At 64.9% G+C, this 21,657-nt stretch overlaps 1 protein-coding gene across 1 annotated transcript; it reads left to right on the plus strand.

The window, feature by feature from the left end:
* Positions 1-10,890: 10,890 nt before the first annotated feature.
* PTPN7 (protein tyrosine phosphatase non-receptor type 7) lies at positions 10,891-21,206 on the plus strand. The gene is given in 12 exon segments (XM_033843861.2): positions 10,891-11,500; positions 12,296-12,558; positions 12,560-12,639; positions 13,048-13,231; positions 13,518-13,602; positions 14,745-14,821; positions 15,953-16,090; positions 16,411-16,521; positions 17,160-17,317; positions 18,624-18,737; positions 19,542-19,682; positions 19,842-21,206. Coding segments are annotated over 10 exon segments (1,086 nt in total). The 5' UTR covers positions 10,891-11,500; positions 12,296-12,513; the 3' UTR covers positions 19,636-19,682; positions 19,842-21,206.
* The last annotated feature ends 451 nt before the right edge of the window (positions 21,207-21,657 follow it).

The following is a 21,657-nucleotide window of genomic DNA, read 5'->3' on the forward strand; positions in this document are numbered from 1 at the left end:
GTGCAGGTGGGACGGGCGACTGGGGGGCAGCAGTGCCACCGAGGGAGGGAGCAGGGGTCCAGGGGCGGCCCTGCCGCTGCTCCTCCCCTGGCCGTTCCAATGCCACTCACAGGCCCAGCCGGAGGCGCCGGCTGTCGCCACACGGAGGGGCCCGGCCTGTGCGACCACCTGCACCTGTACTCAGTGCCCGGAGTCAGAGCTGAGAGACTGGCACCATCCACCTGGGCCCCCACGGGGCTGGAGCCCACCGGGACGCCTGCCTGGTACAGGGTCCCCCGGTAGCCGTCCCGGCCCCACGGCGTGTGGACCCAGGATGCCCGGGGCTGGGGGGGTCCTTCACTGGCCACACTTACCAGAGGGGGGGCGAGGGGGGCTGCGGGGACAACAGGGTCAGGGGGAGAGAAGGGAGGTGTCATGGCCTGAACTGTGTCCCCCCAAATTCAAGTTGAAGTCCAGACCCTCAGGACCTCATAGCGTGACTGTATTTGGAGATTCGGTCCCTAAAGAGGTGAGGAAGGTAAAAGGTCATCGGTGCGGGCCCTGACCCAGAGGGGCTGGAACGCAGACACTGAGGGACAGCCGTCCACTCGCCGAGGACTCTGCCAGCCTGGGTCTCAGACCTGTGGCCACGGAACTGGGGACGCCTCCCCCGTGCGGGGACTGGGGACTTGCTGAGGGCAGCTCTAGTGCGGGGTGAAGAGCACAGCCCCGATCATGGCTCCTTCCTCCCGAAAGGGCCCCACTTGGCCCTCCACCCTTGGCCCAGTCGCGAAACACCGGTTCAGGAGACCAGTGAGAGGAGATTCTACCCGTGGGGAGGCAGACCGCCTCCCGACTTCCCCAGACAGCAGAGCACAAGCCCCGGCCATGCTGAGCGAGCGCATCGATCACCGCTCTCCCAGCCAGACGGGGCGGCCAGGGGGTTACACGCAGAGCCTTTTCCGGGCCCAGCCCCAGCTCTGACAGCCCCCCGAGTGGGTGGATAGGTTAAAGGGCAGGCAGTGTCTGGGGTCCAGGCGGGGCCCCTCCACCCTCCCCTTGCGCCCAGGGCCTGGGGTCACCTGGTGGACCCCTCCTTTGTAAACTGAGGCTCAAAGAGGCACAGGCCCGATCTGGGTCTGAGCCAGTCAGAGCCCCTGGCCGGAGCTTTCCCACACCTCCCAGGCCGGTCCGAGGTCTCAGGGTCCTGGGAGGGGTAGGAGGGCAGTGGGGGCCACCACACTGGAGAAGGATGACGCTGGGCAAGGAGACCCCGCTGTTGCCCGGCTCCACCGAGCAGGCCTCGGGCCTCTGGGAGGGGCTTCCTGGCCCAGCCTCCCGGCTCTGGGCCTCCGGGCCTCACCGTGTGACCCGTCCTGTACTTCAGGAACTGTGACTCTTCCTGGGGCCCCCCAACCCCCCCTTCTTTCTGGGGTTGTTACGTGGCCAGGAGCGTGGACCCTGGGCCACACGGCCCGCACGTGAACCCCGACGCCCCACTGAGGACTGAGAGCCTGCCCTGTGTTTGGCTTCCTCCTCCGTGAGACGGAGGCCTCCTGGATGTTGTTTAAGTGAGGGAACACTGAGCAAGGGGCCCGGGGGGCCTGGCAGCCAGTCTTCTGGTCCACCCAGTCCCCACCTCCCCGCCGCTGGTCATTAGAGAGCTCGAGGGCCCAGCCCATGTCACCGCCCGGGAGCAAAGCCCAGGTTCTGCCTGCTTTCCTGGTGCCAGAAGGGCCAGGCCCCGGGGGCTCTCGGCCAGGGCAAGGGGTGTCCTGGTGCCCGAGGGAGCAACCGTAGTCAGCCCAGCGGCCTGCTCACGGACCACAGGGAGGTCAGGGCGCCGTGCAGCCCCTGGGACCCACTGAGCAAGGGTGGCCGGTGAGGCAGGGCCATGCGGAGGGCACTCACGTGTCCAGCCTGTGGCACTGGTGCCGCTGCTCTTGTCCAGCCCCTGCAGGGTGGACAGCCACGCCAGGAACTCGGTGCCCGGAGCCGGCTGGGCCCAGGAGAAGTCTGTGCCTCGGGGGCCAGGGTCTCCTCACCCTCCAGAGCCAGGGGGCTCAGGCGGTACAGCCACAGGAGGAAGCCGTCCCTGCCCCCGACGGGGGTGGGGGGTGCTGCAGACAGCCCGCAGGGCAGGGGGCTGGGCGGCCAGGCCCAGGCTCAGGTTGGCGGGAGGCGCAGGGACTGCGGGACAGGAAGAAACGGATTTGGAACAACCCAGCGCCCACCCCTCCTGCTGCGTCGTCTGCTCCCTGCTCGCTGGCCTCCAGGCACAGCTAGCCACCAGGCTCCAGCCCGCTCCTTCCTTCCCTCCCAGGAAAACCTCTTGGATGACACGGTCTCCGCCCTGATGCCTGAGCCCCACCTGCTTCCCAGACCATCAGCTCCTGGAGGATGACGTCTGGTCCACCTGGTCCCCACCAGCACCCAGCGCCTGTGCCTCGCACCCGGGACACGGGGCTCCAGCTCAGCCACTGACGTTTGGCCCCCACCTCCCAATCTCTCTCTGTCTCTCTTCCTCTCTCTCCCTCTCTCTCTCTTTCTCTCCCCAACCTGAGGGCCTGGGTCCACACTTGCCCCTTGCTAAGGCCCCTCTCTGCTCACCCTACTCAGACACACACGCTTCTCGGCCCACCTCCTTCCTCTGGGAACCCTTCCCTGACTCTTTAAGGTGGCCCTTCTGTAAGCCCTGAAGAATTAGCCGGAACCACATACAATTCCCCACAGTCCTCAGTTGTAACCTGTGAGAACAGAGCTTCACGTGGTTCAGATACACCGTGAGTATTCTCTGTGCATCTATCTTACGCTCTGATGTATAAACCAACACGCGTCACTTCAACAGACACATAAACCGTCTGTTTACTCGGCAGCCTTCCTTTCTAGATGGTCTTCTTCATAACCGTTAGCTTTAGCGCCTAACCCCATACCTAGGAATGGGAAGCATGCATTAAATATTTGTTGGAAGGATGGATGGATGGATGGCCGACCAGATGGCAGGAGGTGGAGAATGCTTGCAAACAGATTCACGAGCGGCCCCACCTTGGATGGACGCACGGCTTCTGAGCCAGGAACACGGCACACAGAGGGCGGCGTGTGAAGGACATCGGTCCCCACCGCCACCGCCCAGGCTGGCCCCCCAGGGCCCACAGCCGGGAACTCACGGGGGCAGGCGCTGGCCCTCTGCCCACGCCCACACCCACATGGTGTAGCAGGAGCCAGGCACGGGGCCCCTCAGCGTCAGGCCGGAAGTATCGGGGCCCAAGGCGACAAGACCGCCCAGAGAGCTCTGGCTGCCCTCCTGGCACCAGCTGACCCTGTAGGCTTCCCGCTGCCCTGGTGCTGGGGCCCAGCCAACGGTCAAGTCAGAGGGGCTGCCCCCTGCCAATGACCTCCGGTAACTGTGGTGCCAGGGGCCCTGGAGAGAGGAGCGGCTTGGTAAGGGGGCCCTGCAGTATCTGTGGTGCTGTGATGTCCCCACCCAGATCTCCACCCCGAGGCAAAGCCCCCCAGCCCTAGACCAGGGTCCGCGGTGGCTGGCACTCACCTGTGTGACTTATGGTGCTCAGGGGGTGTTGCCTGGAGAGGGGACAGTGTCCACTGTCCCCTGAGTGGGCCCCAGGTCCCTGGAGAGTGACCTGGGTGGCCCAGTGATGTTTCTGAGGAGGCTGGGGGCTCCCTGGGTGTAGGGCAGTACCTGGGTCCCAGGATCCCTGCCGGCCTCCAGCCTGTCCAGGGGCAGCTCAGTACCATTGCCTTTCCGGCGCTGGGCTGCAGCATCTGGAGGGGGTGTGGTCCCTGGAGAGTGAGGACTCACACGTCTCCTGATGCAGGTGCCCCTGGGCAGGACCCCAGCCTGTACCCCGCCAGTGCAGACTCCCCTCCAGCCAGGCACTGGCCTGGGTCTAGGCGTCATAGGGCCTGGCCAGAACCCTCAGCTCTAGAGCATAGTGTCCAGCGGGCAGGGGCCCCGGGAACGTGGCATTAAGGGCCCGGGGCCCAGCGTGATGGTCTTCTCCACCGGTCCACTTAGCCTGAGCAGGTAGCCATCCCGGGCCCCCGGCCCTGCCTTCCAGGTGGCCCAGAGCTCTGGGGGCCGGGGAGCGAGTACCAGGTCCAGGGGGACTGAGGGATCTGTGGGGAAGGGAGACACACGTGCAGAAGGTCCTGGACCCCCGTGTCAGCTTCTTCCCGCACGCCCTGGACCAGGCCTCATCCAGGCGCTGGCGGTGACCCTGAGCCATATTCCGGGTGAGTCCTGGGACCCGGCCGAGGACGTGGTGACAAACGATAACACATCCGGTGCCAGGCCTCACACTCCTCACGAGGCTGCCATCTTCATCCTGCTTTAAGATACAGCGGCTGAAGCACAGAGAGGGTCAGCACTTTGCCCGAGACCCACAGCCAGCGAGTGGCAGCGAGACAGCACTTCCCTGAGCAAAAGTGCAGCAAAGTCCCCGCGGGCTCAGCCCAGCTGGACACTCCTAAGCCTCGGGACCTGGTCCTCCTCTCTCTGAACCCCGATGCCTCCACTGTACGGAGATAACACAACTTAAGGGGTTGTTCTGGGGGGTAAACGAGGTGATACACAGAAGTGCCTGGCACAGGGCTGGCACGTGGATGCTACCAGTGCCGATAAGTGTCACCACCGTCATCGTCTGTGGTGGGGGCGGGTGGACTCCTGCCACCCCCTCCAGGCAGGCCTCACCCCTTCCCTGCAGGACTCCTGGAAGCCCACCCCACCAGCTGGCTCCTGCCTGCTTGACTGAAGAGCCTCTGCGGCAACCCCTTACCCGCCCAGCACGCACGGGTCCACTCGGTGGCGTTGGGCCCCGCCGCCGGATGGGGCCCGGCAACAGTGCTGAGTGTCAGCTCATAGGGGGCTCCCGGAGAGAGGCGAGCGAAGGTGTGACTGGAGATGCCCCGTGTGACCCCCGCTGTCAGGTTGGAGCCGCCAAGGAGGTCTGTGAGCATGAGACGCAGCCCGGCGGCGACCCCAGAGTCATTCCAGGAGGCCTGCAGGGCGCTGGCACCTGGCGCACGCAGCGTCAGCTGAGCTGGGGGCACAGGCGCTGGAGAAAGGGTGGGGAGAGCACAGCCGGGCTGGAGAGAGGGCCCGACGCGGGGCCCGGGCACCGCCCCAGCAGCAGCAGCCCAGGAGCCCAGTCACGGGACGCGGCTCTGGACGGCCCCCCACTCCCAGACCGGCCGCCCCCGGGGCCTTGCCGAGCGCTGGCCTTACCTGTCCACTGATAGATGCTGGGCTTCGCTTGGAGGTCGGCAGCCCAGGTGGGAACCTCCAGAGCGTGCTCGCTGCCGGGTAAGAGGTCACTAGAATTGTCGGACAGGGTGCCTGGGAACGCGGACACATTGTGAGCCAATGTCTGCGACTCCAGGTGGTAGAAGAGAATCTGGTAGCCATTCTGCCCTCTGGGGGCAGCGCCCCGCAAGGCCTCCAGGTGGGACGGGCTCCCCAAGCTACGGAGCTGCAGGTCCTGGACTGTCAACAGGGCTGCATCAGAGGCAGAGAGAGGCACCAAGTTCAGGGCCGGGGCATCACCTCTGCTTCTAGTGCCCCTGACGAGTCACTGCAGCAGGCGTGGTCCTCAGAGACCTCACTGTCTCGGGCCGCTCCGCCCCCTGCCAACCCTCCAGGGCAGCCACATCCTGCTCGGCCCCTCCCCTGCCCGCAGGCCATGCACCTGTGTGGGCAGTGCGGATGACAGTGGTGTTCTGCCCTCAGGGCCGCAGGGCTGTCACCTCCAGCTGATAGCAACTTCCCGGCACCAGGTCCTGGAACTCAAAGCTGGACGCGTTGGTGTGGGCCCGCAGTGGCTGCTCTTCCGGGGACCCCAGCGGGGTCAGGCGGCTGAGGCAGAGGGTGTGGCTGGCAGACCTCCCCTGGACCCTGACATTCACCCTCAGAGGCGGTCCGGGGGAGAAGGGCTGGGTCAGAGTCTCCCAACACCTTCTGCCCCAGAGGAGGAGGAGAGGCGGGAAGGGCCAGAGCAGAGGCGGGGTCTGGGCAGAGAAACAGCCTTGCCCAGCCCCCTCCCCACGGAAGGCACCTACCTCCACTCTCCCCAAGCGGACCCCCTTCCAGGGAGGGGCACTTGTCTTCCTGTAGGGAGGGGGCGAGGGTGTGGGAAGAGATGGGCAGAGGCTCTGGGCTCCAGCCAGGACCAGAGAAAAGGCTGTCCTCTCGTCTGGCTTCCGCAGACGTGGCCGAAGGGCATCACCGCAGGACACCGAGGTGCAGAGGCCCTGGAACCAGGAGCAGACTGTCCTGCTGTCCCGTCAGGGGGGTGGGAAGGAGCCTCCCCTGCCCTGCTTAATGCAGCCCAGCCACGGCGCCACGGGGCGGGGGGAGGCCTGGATGCCCTGGAGAGCAGGGGCACACCTCACCTCGGCCAGGAAGCCTGGGAGCCACAGGAGGACCGCGCACGGGAATGGGGGCCCCATCCCGGCCGAGTCTGCAGGGAGAGCTGGGCGGTAGCAGGAGGAGCCCATCCCCACCCGCCCCTTGGTCAGCGGGCGGAGAGCGAGGTGCTCCCTCCCCAGCCCAGACCCTGTGCCAGCAGGGCCCTGTCAGGGGCACAGGGCTGCGGCCCCCAGGCTGCAGGCAAGCTCATCTCCCCCTGCACCCCCAGCTCCACCCTCTTCCAGCTGTTGGCTTTCCAGGCAGGAAACTGTCCCTCGAGACCCAGACCCAGAGGAGAGACGGCCTTGCGGGTGGGCAGAGACAGCTTGGTCCCCGACGCCACGCCCCCCAGGAGAGGAGGGGGTGTCTGACCCTGCACGCGCAGAGGTGGACCGGGCCTTTGTGTTCCTGTGCAGAGGGGTCCTGGTGACGTGGTGGGGGTGTGTGTGGCTGGGTGCTGGGTGGATGGACCAGCTATGCGTGTGCGTCGCTTGTGGACATACACAGGCGCGCGTCTGTCCCAAAAGCCTGGAGTCCCAGTGATGGTAGGTCTAGAAGAGCCCTCTGGTTTCACACCCTTGACCCCCAGATAAGGAAGAAATATCCAGGGAGGGAAGAGCCCAGGCCCCAGCGTGAGGAGGGGAGCTGGGCTTGAACCTGGGACCTCCAGCTCCTGCTCCAGGCCCCCTAGGATGCGTGCTTGCCTCCCCCCCCGCCCCGCCCCCGCCCCACCCCCTCTACCTAGACCCCGCCCCTCCCCACCCCCTCTACCTAGACCCCGCCCCCTCCCCTCCCGCCCCCACCTGGCCGCAGGCCTGCGAAGGCCCCGGGCAGCCTCCTGGAGGTCAGGCCCCCCACCTCCTGGAGCCAACAACTCACCTGGAAGCACTCCCCCGGAGCCGCCACCCCAAGGCAGCTGACGCGGGGAAAGGAGGAAAGGGAGATGGAGGAAAGGAAGCAGCTCTGGGCCCCGGAGCAGGCTCGCAGGTGGGGAGGCGGACGTCCAGCAAACAGGCAGGTAGGTACATAAAGTCTGAACGGCTAACTGGCTTCCTGAGGACCCTTCTCTCAGGCTGTCTGGCAGGGAGTGCGGGCCTGCACAGGGACCAGCCCCGGCCAGAGCCGTGGGCTACCTGCCCGTCCCCGCTCTGCCCAGCCCCAAACCTCAGGGCCGCCCACCGGCCTCTGGATGGGGGCCTGGAAACTCAGCACTGCAGCCTCATCAGATTTTCCAGGCCGCGCGCGCGCACGTGTGTGTGCGTGCGCGCGCACGCGAGTGCACATGCGCTCTTTCAAAAGGGCTGGGGGTGGGGAACAACTAGGGAAACTGATCTGGGGCCAGTCAGGCCAAGAGGAGGGGGCCACGCTGCACCTTTGGCCCTCCCCCTCACCTGGGCACCTCACTTTGGTGAACCTGCAGAGGCTGGAGACGTGGGGTGGAAACACCCTAATTTGGAATCTAAGTAGAAGAGGTACAGCAGGGCACGGAAGAGGTACACGGGGCCTGGCTGAGGCACCTGGCCATAGGGGCACATCTGTCAACCCCCAGCCAGACTGGGGCGGCCTTGGGCTGGGGGGCAGGGGCAGCCTGGAGAGGGTGCAGGAAGGTCCTGACGGTAGAAGCGGTCTCCCCAACCCAAGACTCTCCTTTCAGCCAAGAAGCACCACAAGGGCTGTGTCTCCTCCCAGCAGCCCCTCCCACAGACAAAGCCACATCCTCCACCTGGAGAGCCCTGAGCACCTTACCGATGCCTTCTGGAGAGAGCCAGCCAGAGGCAGCGGCGGACAGGGGACAGGTCCAGGCCTCCTGGCTCCCGCGTGCGAACCAGCCCGTCTCCCCCCTGCTGCCCGGCAGCCCTCCCTCTTCTGGCGCCCCTTCCGCTCCCACCGCTGAAGGCCGGCCTTGGGCATCTCCCGTGCCCCGGCAAAGGTCCCCAGGGAGGGGATAGGCCTGGGTCCGTCTGACCAGGTTGTTGCGTGGGGCGAGGGAGTGTGCGTGCCGGCAGCCTGGCCATGTATGTGGCCTGACAGTGTACGCAGGCAACACTCGTGAGCCACGAGGGTGCACACACCTGCCCGGGTGCACGTGCGCGTGTGGCATCCAGGGACATCAAGGCGGCAGGCGCCGGGTAGGGCGGGAGCAGGAAGGCCTCTGGAGAGAAAGGCCACGTTGGGGAACACATGTCCATTTCGCTGGCTCTGGGCTTGGGAGGGAGAGAACTCTGTTCTGTCCTGAAGTCCTCCTACAGGGGCCTGAGTTCCAGCAAAGAACAGGGCTCTTCCCGGGAGTCCCAGGGTGGCTGGGCCAGCCTACACGCGGGTCCTTCAGCCTTGAAAAGTATGGAAAGTCCCCTGCACCAGCCGGCACCCAGAGGTGTCAGGAAACTGGGTCGGGTGGGGGCTGGGTGTCTGGGGGGCACCCAGAGCCACTCCCACCAGCCCTCCCAGCCGGGCTCTCTGCAGCGTCCTCCGCGCGGATCCCAGCTCTCTAGGTCTCTGTCTCCCCTACACAGCCAGGGACACGTGGAATGGAAGCCGCCTGGGCTGGCCCAGGATCTGAGGGCTGTTCGTGGGGTGCCGGGATCAGGGCTTCTCCAGAGAGGAGCGGAGAGGAAGGCGGGGAGGGGAGCAGGACCTGGCCGGGTGCAGAGCCCCCGCAGCTGGCCCAGTCCCCGAGACCCCTGCCTCGGGGCTTTTATCGGTGGCAGCCTTTGACCCCGGGGCGAGCAGGTGCGGCAGGAACAAGTGCCTGTGGGAATTCCCGGTACACCAGCCCCTCTGGGGGGCTCCGGACCCTGGGGCTCACAGCTCTGGGACTGGGGAGCGGCTGCAGAGGAACAGTGCGGCCCAGTGCGTGAAGGCCAGGTGGGGAAAGGGAGCAGTGAGGAGGGGGACAGTTCCGGCGCCCTTGGCCCTCCCGGAGCCGCTTCTCCAGCTGACAGCTCTGAGCGCCCGGTTCCACCTTCTCACCGATGTGGGAGGGGCGATCCTCGGCCCCTGGTGGGGGGGGGGGGGCGGCAATCCTGCGAAGGAGCCCGAGCCTCAGGGAGGAGCAGTAACTCTCCAGTCTCAGCAAGGGCTCAGCAGGGTCTTCCTGGCTTCCTGCACCCCAGAACCCAGCTCTGGATGCAAGTCAGCAGTTGGAGTGAGCCACCCAAGAGCTGTTGGGGGCAGGCTCACGCCAGGAGCGGGGGTGGGGGGGGCTCGGGGACAGGAGTCACTCCTGGGGCATACAGGCCTTCACGTGCTCCCAGCAGCCTGGATGGGGCAGAGTCCACCCCAGACAAGGCACAGCGGGACCCCCGGCCCCCAGGCCAGGCTGCGGGGCTGTTGCAGGGCTCTGTCCTCTCTGAAGCCTGTGGCGGTGCCGCCCCCCGCCCCGCAGCTGTGTTTGCACCTCCAAAGATGTCCAGGCGTTTCTGAGTGGAAAGGGGCGAGGGGTGGGCAGGAGGCAAGGTGACTATCCACCTACCCCAAACACACCTAAAGGGAGCTGAGAGACCCTCGGGGTCTTGCTTAACGCCCAACCACTACCCGCCCCCCACCCCCCTTCCCCATTTCCTGGCCCCCAGCTTCCTTGCTCTCCACCCAAGAGCTCAACCTCCGGCTTCTCAAACCTTGGAGGGAGGCGTGCTCACAGCCAGAGGGCTCAGACCCTAAGAGCCTGGGGGCGCAGGCAGAGCAGTTTGGGGAGAGCTTCACCCGCTTCCTCCTCCCCACGCCTGCGGTACCCTAGCTTCCTGTTCTCGATAACAATCAACAGCTTGCCCCAGAGTGGGTGGCCCTCTTTCCAATCCCCTCCTGCCCCCCTTTTGATCCCCAGGCCCCCGCCATCCACTAGTGGAAACACGGGTGGGGTTGAGGGCCAGTTGAGGCGGAGGTCACACCCCACAGGTCCACCCAGGCTCCTGCCCCCTCCTCCCCGTCTGGGCACCAGAGCCGAGTGCTTCCTCAGCTCTGGACCTCTCGAGCCCCAGAGGGCCATCCTGTTCTCCACCTGGAGGCCAGCCCTTCCCCAGCGCCCCCTCCTGCGTGCCCACCCCCGGGCCTGTTGTACGTCATGCGTTTTTGCTGTCACCCTTTGATGGATGGCTGAATCAGAGAAGTGGGTGGAAGGGGAAGGATGGGATTGTGGGCGCCGGGAGCAGAGGGTGTGGGGACTGTTTCAAGGTGACAGGAGCCGAGCAGGGAGCCAACAGGAGGCCCGCTGGTGAGGCAGAGGTGGGCCATTGGGGTCTTGGACTTGGGCACCCCCCTTCCAGGCCCAGGCTTCAGGCGCCCCAGCGGCAAAGAAGACACAGGGGGGGTCCCCTGGTGTGAGAGCCAGAGGCTGTCCGCTCTCCATGGGTCTCTGAGTAGACCTCAGGGCTCTGGGAGGAGGCCTGGGGGGGCCTGGGGACGGGAAAAGCCCCGAGACCCTCCTACCCTCCAAGCTGTCTTCACTACCGACTCCCAGGGCAGCTGGCCTGGCTCAGGCCAGAGGCGGCTGGGTGCCGGGGTGCGGCTCAGGGCCTGGGATGACCCTTGAGCCTGGCCCCTTGGGAAGCAAGAACTCCTGCCTCCCCTTGTCCCACCCAGTCTGTGCCCACTTCTGTTTGTGCCTGGCATGATTCCCGCGGCTTGAAGGGGCGAGGGCTTCCAGGCGAGACTCCGAGGCAGAAGCAAAGAAGTGGAAATCAGTCTCCAGCCGAGGTCCGTGGGAGCCGGAGTACCCGGGCCTCTGCGGGGCAGCCTGGAGCTAGGCTCGGCTCGGCCCTGCCCCACGAGCAGGCGGAGGCTGGATGCGCCCAGGACCCGGAGGAGATGCCCTGGAGGAGGGGGCCGGGTGGTCAAGAACGGCCCAGCACCTCGGCCATTCCCAGCGAGCAGGGCCGGGCCCGTGGCAAAGGTGCCAGGACAGGCCAGCGGCCCCCACAGGGGCAGAGGCGGGAGGCCGCCGACCCCTGGTGGTGGCAGCAGGCAGTTGGGGCGTGCGTGGGTGGCAGCGAGGAGGGGCGGAGGGAGGAAGCTGGCTTCCTGAAGCCTTCCCAGCCCTCAAAGACAGACCAACAGACAGACAGACAGCTGGCGAGAGGCGCTGGGGGCACAGCTGCTTCAGTACGTACCTGGGCGGGCGGGGAGCAGCCCCGCGGGCCAGGGCTGTGGGAACCTGGGGAGACACGGGAGGGCGTCTGGGGGGGCATGAGCAGGAGGGTGCCCGGGGCCACGGCGCCCGGCTGGGGCGCGGTTGCTGACCCCCTGACGTCCCCGAGGGCTGGGCAGGGCCCCCAAGGGAGAGAAGAGGCGGACAAGGCCCTCCTGCTGCGAGAGCCTCTCTGCCCGCTCGGCCCCTGCGGGCGCGGTGACCCCACAGCCCCTCCCGGACTCGGAAGCTGGGACTCTGGTCTGGAAGATGGGGACCGTACCCCAGGGGAGGGCCCCCCACCACCTCTGCGCCCCCTCTTGTGCCCCCAGCTGTTGCCTCCCCATGTGCGCTGTCGCTCAAGGGCTTGGTGAGGCCATTTCCTGTGACGGTTACCGACCGAGGCGGGCTGGGGGGGGGGATGGGCAGAGGAGGAAGGAAACACCCCCAGCCTCCGTCCTTGGACAGAGACCCCAGGAGCCAGGACACCCCTGGGGCTGGAAGCGGCAGCAGCCTGCGCGCCCGGGGCCCTGGCGGCTCCAAGGCTGCAGGAGGCCTCCACCTTCCCGTCCAGAGGAGGCCCCCGTACACCCAGGAAGGGTGTGTGTGAGCCTTTCCTCCATCCAGAACCGCTGTGTTCCCCCCTCGCCCTCCCTGACCTGGCCTCCAGCGTGGGGCTGGGGCAGCACCCCGCCCCGCCCCGCCCCCCGATTCCTTCCTATCTTCACCCACAGTCTCTACCCTTCATCTTGCCCTCACTCTAAACACAGGCTGCCGCCTCCTGGGTGCCCCTGCAGAGATCCTGGTCTTCCCAGGGTGAAAACACCGCCACTTCCTGGGGAACGGAAGACACCCCAGTGAAAACAGAGGTGCCAGAGAGCAGAAAGCCGGCCTGGGCCTGGGAGCCTCCTCTGGCCGGCCCGGCAGCCCAGAGGTCAAAGGTCATGGCCCAGTGAGCCTCCCCTGGGCCCAGCCCCCCCGCCCGAGCATGGTCCAGGCCCGCGGGGGGCACTCCAGAGCACAGCCACCGGCCACCCCTTCCCCTGAGGGCAGCCATGACCCAGCTTCCACCTGACCAGGCGCCAGCCAAGAAGCACGTGCGCCTGCAGGAGAGGTAAGACCTTTTCCGGGAGGGGCTTCCCTCCTGCGGGACCCTCGCCACCTCTCCAGGAGAAGGAAACCAGATGTGCTCATTTGCATGTCATTTGCATGCCTTTTACCTGTCTGGGGTACAAGCTCTGCGTCAGCCTCGCACCTGCGCCCCAAGCCCCAGGTGGGGTTGAGCACCCCTGGAGGGGGCCGGGGCCTCCAGTCCTGGATGCTGGTCAGAGCTTTAGGGGCCGGGCCGGGAACGGGAAGTGGGGGCACCAGCTCTGGCCGACAAGGGGCGGAAGTGCACAGGGCCCGGGGCCTCTGGGGCAAGGGGAGACAAGGAGCCGCCCCCCAGAGGTGCCCGTAACAATCGTAACCATCAGAGGCCGGCGCGCGTGGGCTCACGGGGCACTGGCTGTCTGTGCTGCAGGCGCGGCTCCAATGTGGCTCTGATGCTGGATGTGCGGTCCCTGGGGACCGTGGAGCCCATCTGCTCGGTGCGCACGCCCCAGGAGGTCACCCTGCACTTTCTGCGCACAGCCGGGCGCCCCCTCACCCGCCGGGCCCTGCAACACCAGCCACCCAGCCCCAAGCAGCTGGAAGAGGAATTCTTGGTAAGAACGTGGGGTCCCCTCCGCGTCACTGCCCTTCTGAATCAGGAGAGCCAGCTGGTACCACTCTACCCTGGCCTGCAGGCCTGTCCCCTTTGGGCCCCTGGGAGAGAGAACCCTGGGGTCTCCAGGAAGGAACCCGCCCAGCCTCCCTCCTCTGCCCTCCGCCACATCTAGACCTGCGTCCTGATGCCAGGACGAACAGCTGGGTCCCAGCTCTACTAGGAAAGGTGGAGGGAGAGGAGGCTGGAAGGGGGCTGGCTGTTCACTTGCTCCCTCCCCCCGCCAGAAGATCCCCTCAAACTTTGTCAGCCCTGAAGACCTGGATATTCCTGGCCATGCCTCCAAGGACCGATACAAGACCATCTTGCCAAGTAAGGACTGCGGCAGGGGCCTGGGGCTGGAGGTGTTCAGAAGGTAGAACACAGCCTCAGCCAGGAGAGAGCTGCCGTACGCAGAGGCTCTTCTTCCGGCAGAGGAATGCCCACATCCGGGCCTGGCCGGGGAAGGGGAGCAAGTAACCACAGCCAGGGTGATGCTAGGCCAGCGCTGCTCAGTGTGACCCCAGGAAGCCGGTCTATGGTGTTCTTATCCCCATTTTACAAATGAGGAAACCAGGTCACAGAGAAGTTGTGTAACTTGCTGGAGGTCACACAGCCAGTTGCACCAAACCTCCTTCCTCCTCTTCTTCCCACGTGGGAAAGGGCCCACACAGGTCTGCGGGGGGAGAGGCCCCGTCAGGACGGCTCCCCGAGAGGGGCCTGGAGGGCCTCAGATGGACGCGGTGAGGAGGCTGCAGATGGCGGTCCCGGGGTCAGCGCCTCCTGTCCTTCAGAGGCAGGCACAGGCCCTCTGAGCACGAGGCCTGGGGACACTCTCCCCTCCCGCTCCGCTCAGAGCACCCTTGTCTGGCCAGGCCACCTCCAGGAACCCCCAGTCTGGAGGCCACAGCCCTCTGCCTGCCTGGGCCAGTCCAGGGGCTGTTAGCACTCAAGGAAGGGGGACTGCCCTGCTCCTGGCCCCGAGGCACCCTCCGTCCAGACCAACTGGCCCTGGGGAGCCTGCTTCTTCATCCGGCCTGGACTGGAGTTGGAGAAAGGCCCCCTTGGACGGACAGCCAGGCTGACTCGCCCTGGGGGTGGAATGAAGCCTCAGTTCCAGTCCGGCCTCTCAGGAGACAATATCTCTTTTTCCATTTGTATTGCTATGACCCTGTTCTGCGCCTCACTGATCTCCAAACTAGAATGTCGTTCAGTAAAGGCCCTCTCCTCGCTTGTCCATCTTGCCCAGCACCAGCCAGGGAACCTTCCCAGTTACTTCTTTGACCATGGCCCACTGCTGGTCAGGAACATTCGGTGGCTCCCTTCTGCGTGCATATGAAATAATGCCATAGGTATCGGCCACCTGCTGTTCGCAGGTGCCGTGACAAGCACAGGACTCCTCTCTCTGGCCCTGCGTGAGTTTGCTTCGCTGGTCACCTTTTGACCTGTGGCCTCTGCTGATTTTTACTTCCTAGACCCCCAGAGCCGCGTCTGTCTGGGTCGGGGGCAGAGCCGGGAGGACGGAGATTATATCAACGCCAACTACATCCGGGTGAGTCGCCGGCGGAGAAGTGGGGGGGCTGTGTCCAGAGAACCCCCAGGACACCACCTAGCACGGCTGGTGGTTGGGGCACCTGGTGTCCCAGCTCCGAACCACGGCTGCCACAGCCCTTCCGAGCCAAGCCGGCGCAAACAGGCCAGGACGCCAGGCGGGAGCACAGAGCAGACGTCAGACGCCGGAAGGAAGACCCCGGTCTCCTGGGCGCACCCCGTCCCGCCGCCCCTGCCAGCCTCACAGCGCGGAGGGCGGCTCGGGCCAGGCCCAGCCTGCGGCTCCCAGGTCTGCACGGAAGGTGCAGCGCCAGCTGGGGGCGCTGGGCAGGCTCCCTCCCCTCTGGCCTTCGCTGCTCCAGGCAGCCCCTCCTTCGTGGAGACGGCTTCAGTCGAGGAGCCGGGAGGCGGGGAGGCCAGCTGGGCTCCATCCCCAGCGTCAGCCCGCAGGGGTGGGAGGCGGCAGGTGCAGACTGCGCCCTCTAGCGGCTCAGAGTGGGTGGGACCGCGGCCGGGTGCCCCGGTGAACAGCGCGCAGCCCGGGGCCGCCTGCGGGGGGGAAACGCGGCCCGGTGATGGGGAGTCTGGGGAGTCTGGATTTCACCGTCCCCTGAGGAGCAAGAAGCTGAGGATCCTGAAAGGGAGAGAAAAGGCTGGCAGGAGTGTGCTAGGCCTCGCTGCTAAACGCACAAAGTAGCACGTAGGGAAACATCCGCTCGATAACTACTGAACTGTTTCTTGCCTTTTGCACTAGTATTCGATAGAGAGCAGCAGGGGAGGAAGGGGACAGTCACAGAGGCCCTGAAAGATGCTAGACTCAACCCAACACACTTCGTAGAGTTTGGTCTGCACCACGTGCTGCTGGATGGCCATTACTCCCCGTTTACAGACCAGAAGCTGGGAAACTCGCTCCCGGCTGCACAGGCAGTGAGCAGAACAGGGGTTGGAACCCGGATGTTCTCACTCAGAGCCCGTGTCGTGTCCACCATGTGGCGTCTGGTGTGTGTGTCTGTGACGTGTGTGTCCGGGCTGCACGGTCCCTGGCTGCAGCCTGAGCCCGGCACCTGCAGGTCTGGCCGCCCCAGGGCCCTGGCCTCACCGCCCACCCTTCCCCGGCCTCCTCCGCCTGCAGGGATACGGTGGGAAGGACAAGGCCTACATCGCCACCCAGGGCCCTATGCCCAACACCGTGTCAGACTTCTGGGAGATGGTGTGGCAGGAGGAGACGTCCCTCATCGTCATGCTGACACAGCTCCGAGAGGGCAAGGAGGTAGGAGGCTGAGGTGCAGTCCCTGGCGAACCCAGACGGACAGGCTGCACCCACGTCTGCAGCACACCCCTGCTGGGGCAGCTCCGGGCAGGGGCCTCCCCTGGGAGCTGAGGACACCTGTCAGTTCCTGAGACACTTGGCAGGGAGGCCAGCCCCAGCCAGAAGCAGGGGTGGGGGGGGGGGGGGACACTTTATCTGCAGGTGTCAAATTCAGGACAGCCCAGCCCTCGCAGCAGGGTGGAAATGCCGCAGGTGGTGTGTGGGGGGGTCCCTGCTCCCATCTCTGCCCTGGCCCCTGACTCCCAGCTCCCTCTCCCCAGAAGTGTGTCCACTACTGGCCCACGGAGGAGGGGACCTACGGGCCCTTCCGCATCCAGGTCCAGGACGTGAGAGAGCGCCCGGAGTACGCCGTGAGGCAGCTCACCATCCAGGTACCGCTCTCTGGTCCGCAGGGAAGTCGGGCCACCCTCACTCTCTGGAACTTCCCTGGGAGGCACAGGTTTACTCAGGGAAACCTGCTTGAACCCACATGTAAAGAGCTGCTTGGGACCAGAAGAAGAGGGATGTGGGTGCCGCCCTCAGGGAGCCTCTAGTCCAGTAGGGCAGCGCCAACGATCCATGTGGGAACCGCCAGGAAGGCCCAGCGGTCTGTGCCAAGCGCCCAGAGGAGGGAGCGGGGTCCTGGAGTCACTGCTGGAGGAACCGCGGGCCGTTTGACAAGATGCTTAATAACTTGTAAAAGGGCCTAAAAACGCATCTGTTATTGTGTAGCGTCTTCTGCTCTCCAAAGCGTTTCTCTATCCTCCGAGCATCATGGTCCCATTTTCAAGGTGAGGAGAGTGAGGTCAAGGGACTCACCCAAAGTCACGTGCTGGCTGGAGGCAGAGCCAGGACTGGAACCTGGGTCTTTCCGCCCTCCCCAGAGGTGTCCCAGGAGGGAGCGGTGGAGCAAAATGAACGGGACCAGGCTGGCGTCTTCTGCTCGGGCTCCCTCCAGCCCCAGCACCAGGGAAGGGGACGGGCGATGCCCTCATCCTGTGCCCTGTTCTCATGCCTTGTCCCCACCCAGCACCAGGAAGAGCGCCGGTCAGTGAAGCACATCCTCTTCTCGGCCTGGCCTGACCACCAGACCCCAGAGTCGGCTGGGCCCCTGCTGCGCCTGGTGGCCGAGGTGGAGGACAGCCCAGAGACGGCTGCCAACACTGGGCCCATCGTGGTCCACTGCAGGTATGTGCCCCCTCCCCCGAAGCCCTTCCTCCCCGCTGGGCCCCTCCTGGGAAGGAGTCTAAGCAGAGCAGGCCCAGGTCTTACTTGGACAGGAAACTCTAGGTCATTCAGCAAGCGCTCTGTCCTTCCCTCTGGCTACACAACCTGGACGTGTGGGCTGGACACCCAGGCACAGTCCAGAGAGGCAGCTCCCAGTCTGCTGAGGCAGGAGACGAACATGATCCCCGCTGTCAGGAAGCGCATTTATTCACTCATGAATGTTTACTGAAAACCTGGTCTTGCCAGGCACAGTGTTAGATGAGACAGCTGTGAACAAGACGGTTTGGTTTCTGCCAAGTTTTATGGTCTGGTGGGAAAGACAGCCAACGAAACGAACAGGACGCAGCATGAGGACATAATGGGGAGTGGGGGGGGGCACAGAACGAAGTCGCCCAGCCCAGACTTTGGCCAGAGAACATCTTCCGGGAGCAATGACCTCTAAGCCAGGCTAAGACCTGAAAGGTGGATTAGCCAAGCGAAGGTGTTGGGGGTGGGCGGGGAAGCCTGCCAGGCAGATGGAGCAGCACGTGCAAAGGCCCAGGGGTGCAGTTTAGAAACTGACACGATGCTGGGAGCAGAGTCAGCGAGTAGGGGCCGGAGTCACATGGGAAGGGGGCAAGGACGAAAAAGCCTGGAAGATAAGTGACGAGGGGCCTCACGGGACTGGCTCGGAAAACTGGATTTGCCAGTTACAAAGAACACTTAGGCCACGGGGTAAGAAGTGGAGTGATGCAGGGGACAGACTTAAAATAAGGAAGGCGTTCGGGATGCACATGCTAACTAGAACACAGCGGCCAAAAGCACAGGCAGAGGGGCTGGGAAACCCCTCCCGCAGGTGCACCCAGACGCAGTGCTGGGAGGTCCGGGGCTCACAGGGGAAGACTTCCTGAAGAAGGGAGGAAGTTAAGGGTAGGACAGAGCAGAAGGGACAGGACTGTGGGCAGGACCGAGGCGGGCAAGGGGGCCGGGCGCCAGCAGCTGTGAGGACGCGGCGTGGTTAGGGAAGGACGTTCCGCGGGGTCATCCAGCCCAGCATAGGCACCGTCAGCAGGAAGTTGCTGCCCCCCACCGACCAGGAGGGAGCGCCTCAAAACGCCCACAGGGACCCGAGGGCGACCCGGACCGGCTTTAGGGGGAGGCCAGCGAGGGATGCAGACGCCCCCGTGGCCACCCCGCGCCCCGTGGAGGCCTCCCTATTTCCCTTCTGTTCCCCACCCACCCGGCCCCCTGTGACCTCCCCGCCCCCTCCCTGGACCCCTGGACCCAGCGCAGGGATCGGCCGGACTGGCTGCTTCATCGCCACCCGCATTGGCTGCCAACAGCTGAAGGCCCTAGGGGAAGTGGACATTCTGGGCATCGTGTGCCAGCTGCGGCTGGACAGGTGGGTCTGCGGACTGAGCGGGGCCCTTCACCACCAGGCACTTCCTGTGCGAGAGGAAGGGGCCCCTTTCGCTCCAAGAGCTGTTCTTTTGCAGCTCACACCCTGGCGAGAATCTCTATCTAGAATTTTAGCTCTCTGGCGGGGGGCGGGGCGGGGGGCAGAGGTGGGGCGCCTAGAGGTAAATAGGCCACCCTGTGGATTTACCCGAGCTTTCAACCTCTTCTGTTTCTTGTCTCTGTTTTTCCAAATTCCCTACTCAGGGGAAAGGTGGGGGGAAAGAGCATGGTTGGTTCTAGAAACTAGGTGGCCATAGGCGATGCACAGAAGCTCACTGGATTTGGAGAGAGAGGACCAGGGTGCATCTCACCGAGCTGTCACTGTGCTTCCCTGGGTCCCCATTTCTTTATCTAGAGAGAGACAATGTCCCTTTCCCCAGAGAGCTGCTGTAAGGAATGAGTTAACTGATGTGAAAGTATTTGGGGAACACGAGCACCTACTACACACATATATAGAATTATTACTTCTAAGATTACCGGGAAGAGGAAGTCTTGGGGTCAGGAATGTTCCTGGCCCAGCCTGGGGACTCAGGGGCTGGTTCTTCCCCAGGAGCTGAAGGGTCAGAGAAGACGCCTGCCCGCATGGGGCCCCTCCTACCCCCACCGCGGGCTGGGGAGGGTGCAGCGGGGGGGGGGGGGGTCCGCTGCAGAGAGGACGCACCTGGAAGGAGGAGCCCGACAGGCCTTCGGGAAGCTCAGGCTCTCCCCTCTGGACCGCCATTCACGGCCTGTGCACCTCTCCCCGCAGGGGGGGCATGATCCAGACCGCGGAGCAGTACGAGTTCCTGCACCACACCTTGGCCTTGTATGCCGCCCAGCTGCCAGAGGAGCCCAGCCCCTGACCCTGGCACCCTCCCCCGCGCAGGGCCGCCTCCCCGCGCCTGGGAAGGTGGGTTTGGGAGAGTGGGCCTTGTGACCTGGGGAACCCCCTGAGTGGGCATGGGAACAGGGTGCCCCTCGGGGTGTGTCTGGGGTCACAGGAAGCTGGACGGTGAGGACAGGGCTAGACACTGTCCTTCAGCACTGCCCACTCCCCTGCTCCCTGCAGAGGCCCCCCATGTCCCTCCGAGCTTAAAGCTGGCGGCTGACCTCTACAAGAGCTGGGAAAGAGGCCCGGGCATCCTGGTCCCTGCAACGCCGCGTGGGCCTCAGTCTCCTCCTCGGACATGGACATCAGGTGCTTTACTGCCACCGGGGGAGAACCACCAGAGGAGCACCTAGAAGCCACTCCAGCTGCACCCCCTTCCTGGGGCTGGCGAGAGAGTGACCCCAAGATCGCCCCCCACCCTGGCCCAGCCCGAGCACAGGCCGATGACCTGAGCTGGGAAAAGCCTGGTGCTACCTGGGCCAAGTCCTCAGCATCCTAGCAGGGCCTCTTCACCCACATCCGTGAGGCTGGACACCCCCCAAAGAGAGCAGGGACCAGACTGCCCCTGTGCCCACACGAGTGTCCGGGGAGCAGGCTATGGAGCTAACCTGGTGGGACAGTTGAACTCTCTAGAAGAGGGAAAGTGTGTGGACCCCTTGGAGGCCCAGACGGCTGCCCCTGCCTCCGTAGCTGCCGGCCACCCACCCCAGCTACTCTCCAGGGAGGCCCAGCATCCTCTGCCTGCCTTCGGACCCCAGAAGGGACCCCGAGTACCCAGGGAGGACACAAGAGACGAGCATGGGGCCGAGGGCGCTACCTGACTTTAGACAAGCAGCCCCGCCGTGGCCGCCTCCCTGCAGAGCACACCTGGACGGCTGGCTGTTGCCATGAGCGACCCGGGTTAAAGCACCTACGTGGACCCAGGGGCTCAGGCTGAACCCGGACCCCCCATAGTCTACCCCGGAGAGCTAACTCCCCTCCGCACCTCACATCCACACGATGTCCAGGGCCCCCCAGCTCTATGTCAGGGCTGACCACCACACCCCAGGGAGGCGTCCAAATCCTTCATCCTTGAATCCGAGATGGGCTGCCCATGGGGGGAAGGCAGGCACCATCCTTCCAGGTGTTTGGCCCCTGGGGGCTGCCTTTGCCGGGGCCAGTTCTCCGAGGAACCCCCCAAGGAGCTGGGTCCCGGAGAACAGCTGGCCTTTCCCTCAGACAGTGCTTCTGGAAAACATGCAGCGTTGGAACCGAGGGTGACTTCCTAATGCTTCTGCTGGTCTCCTCCTTCCTCACCGCCTGGGAATGGGCTCACACCCTCCTGAAGCTTTCCTGCCCTATGAGAGGCACTCCCGGGGCCCGTGGCGCTGGGTGCTGGGCCGTCAGGCGCCTGGTCCTCCCTGAGCTCAGACCCCACAGGAGGAAAGCCACCGCACAGGTGGCAGGCTCCCCTCCTCTCCCTGGGTGCTGTTACCCCAACCCCGTCCCAGAACTTGAGGACAGGCTCTGAAGAGTGACCAGGTGGGAAAATAAAGACTTCGCGGATGACTGAGTCATTCCTTCTGTCCCTCTTCCTCTCAGGCCTCTGGAGCCTCTTTACATCAGTAGAGAGAGTGAGAATCCACAGGCCAAGAACAGGCTGCTGACCTTCACCCCAGACGTGCACTTTTCCAGCCCTTCCAGGGCCGCGTGAAACAAAGTGACACTGGAGTCAGTCTGGGAAACGGGCAGAGGTGTTCCTTAGGTGCTAGAGAGGGACTCACAGAGGGCAAGGACTAGAAAGCCCATGTAAGTTAGTAACTTAATAACCCAGGATACTGCACGGGGCCAGGACTTTGTGATTCCTCCACTTCGGCAACAGATCATTTGGGGTCAACTCGGCTGGGCTTGGCAGGTGTGGTTCAGACTGAAATTTTACGCACCTTTGACTAAAGCCACAGACGCCACGTGAGTGCCTGTGGAGGCCAAGTAGGAAGGCACGCCCAAAGCGGGGTGT

This window comes from Tursiops truncatus, chromosome 1 (genome assembly GCF_011762595.2).
Source record: "Tursiops truncatus isolate mTurTru1 chromosome 1, mTurTru1.mat.Y, whole genome shotgun sequence".
Lineage (NCBI taxonomy): Eukaryota > Metazoa > Chordata > Mammalia > Artiodactyla > Delphinidae > Tursiops > Tursiops truncatus.